The sequence below is a fragment of the Myotis davidii genome, unplaced genomic scaffold (genome assembly GCF_000327345.1).
Source record: "Myotis davidii unplaced genomic scaffold, ASM32734v1 scaffold2100, whole genome shotgun sequence".
In the NCBI taxonomy this organism is placed as follows: domain Eukaryota; kingdom Metazoa; phylum Chordata; class Mammalia; order Chiroptera; family Vespertilionidae; genus Myotis; species Myotis davidii.
In genome coordinates, this window is record NW_006292458.1 from 200,401 (window position 1) to 201,885 (window position 1,485).

General features: G+C 58.2%; 1 protein-coding gene across 1 annotated transcript in view; it reads left to right on the top strand.

The window, feature by feature from the left end:
* The window catches only part of TSKS (testis specific serine kinase substrate), a 33,640-nt gene extending 32,609 nt beyond the window's left edge, over positions 1 to 1,031 (top strand). The window contains exons 10-11 of the mRNA XM_015565443.1: positions 367 to 491; positions 619 to 1,031. Coding sequence (XP_015420929.1) covers positions 367 to 491; positions 619 to 775 — 282 coding nt within the window. The 3' untranslated portion in view covers positions 776 to 1,031. The remainder of the gene's footprint in view (positions 1 to 366; positions 492 to 618) is intronic.
* Positions 1,032 to 1,485: the final 454 nt, after the last annotated feature.

The window sequence follows — 1,485 nt, forward strand, 5'->3', positions numbered from 1 at the left end:
GTCTGTGTGTCAGGAGATGGGAGGTCTCAGGAGATGCAGAAGGCCACCACGTGATGGGGTTCTGGGGGCCAAACACATATCCAAGGCATTTGGGGAAACTAAGATGGATGCTGGTTTAGTGTTTGCTGGGACACAGAAGGCCAGGGCACCGGGGACAGGCAGAGGGGCAGCCCCAGGGTCAGCACACAGGGGAGTTTGGAAGGCCAGGGCATTGTGGGACGCTGGGGTCCGCTGGAGGCATGATAGGGTACCTTGAGGGAGGAATGCGGGCCCCATGGGCCCCTGCCCCCGGCCCTCCGCGACCCAGCTCCCTCCACCCCCAGCCCAGTCAGGCAAGTCCAGCGGCGCCCACGCCCCTCTCCCCAGGAGCTGGAGCGCCAGGCCTTGGCCAAGCACGTCAGGGCAGAGGCCCTGAGCTCCACCCTGCGCCTGGCCCAAGACGAAGCCTTGCGGGCCAAGAACCTGCTGCTGACGGACAAGATGAAGCCGGAGTGAGGAAGGAGGCTGAGGGCATGGGAGGAGGGTGAGGTCTTGGGGGTCGGGCCTGAGTCTCCCCCTCCACCAGCCCCGGGGCAGCCGGGCCCAGCAGCACCGACCGCCCGCTGCCTGTCGTTGCAGGGAGAAGGTGGCCTCCCTGGACTATCTGCACTTGAAGATGTGCTCCCTCCATGACCAGCTCAGCAACCTGCCACTTGAGGGGTCCACGGGGACAATGGGAGGAGGAAGTAGTGGGGGTGCTCCCCCCAAACGTGGGGGCTCAAACCCAGAACAATAAACGGCCCCTCATGCTGGCATGAACTCTTGTCTCCTTGTTGGCACCGAAAGATGGTCAGTAATTTGGATGCACACCATGCGGTCCTCGGCTCACAGGCGTCTCCATCCCAGAGAGACGCCGATGATGGGCCAGGTCTTTGGAAAGAAGATAGGGGGTAAAAGAAGGTTCTAGGATGCAGTCTGTGCGTCAGTCAACCAACCTTTCTTTAGGGTGATTTTTCCTAGGTCCTTGCCTATTGCTGTGCAAAGAATTATCCCCAAAACTCAGTGTATTCCAGGGACAACTGGAGTCCCAGTTTCCACCTGAAACGATATCGTCTCATTAAAGCGCAAACAGATGGACAGGAGCCAATGTGTCCAGAGATAACTGGAGTCCCATTTTCCACGTGAAAAGATATCGTCTCATTAAAGCGCAAACAGATGGACACCATAATCCCAGAATCCCATCCTGAGGATGTTCCGTGAGGTCGCTCGGCACCAAGAACAACACTAGCCGTCAAGGCACAATCAACAAATAGCTGCCCTGGCCTGTCTGGCTCAGTGGATAGAGCATTGGCCCGCGGACTGAAGGACCAGGGTTCAATTCCAGTTGAAGGCTGGATCCCCTTGTTTGCAGGCTCGATCCCCAGACCTGGGCCAGGTCCTGTGTGGGAGGCAACGAATCAATGTGTCTCTCACATCAGTTTTTCTCTCACTGTGTCTCTCCTCCTT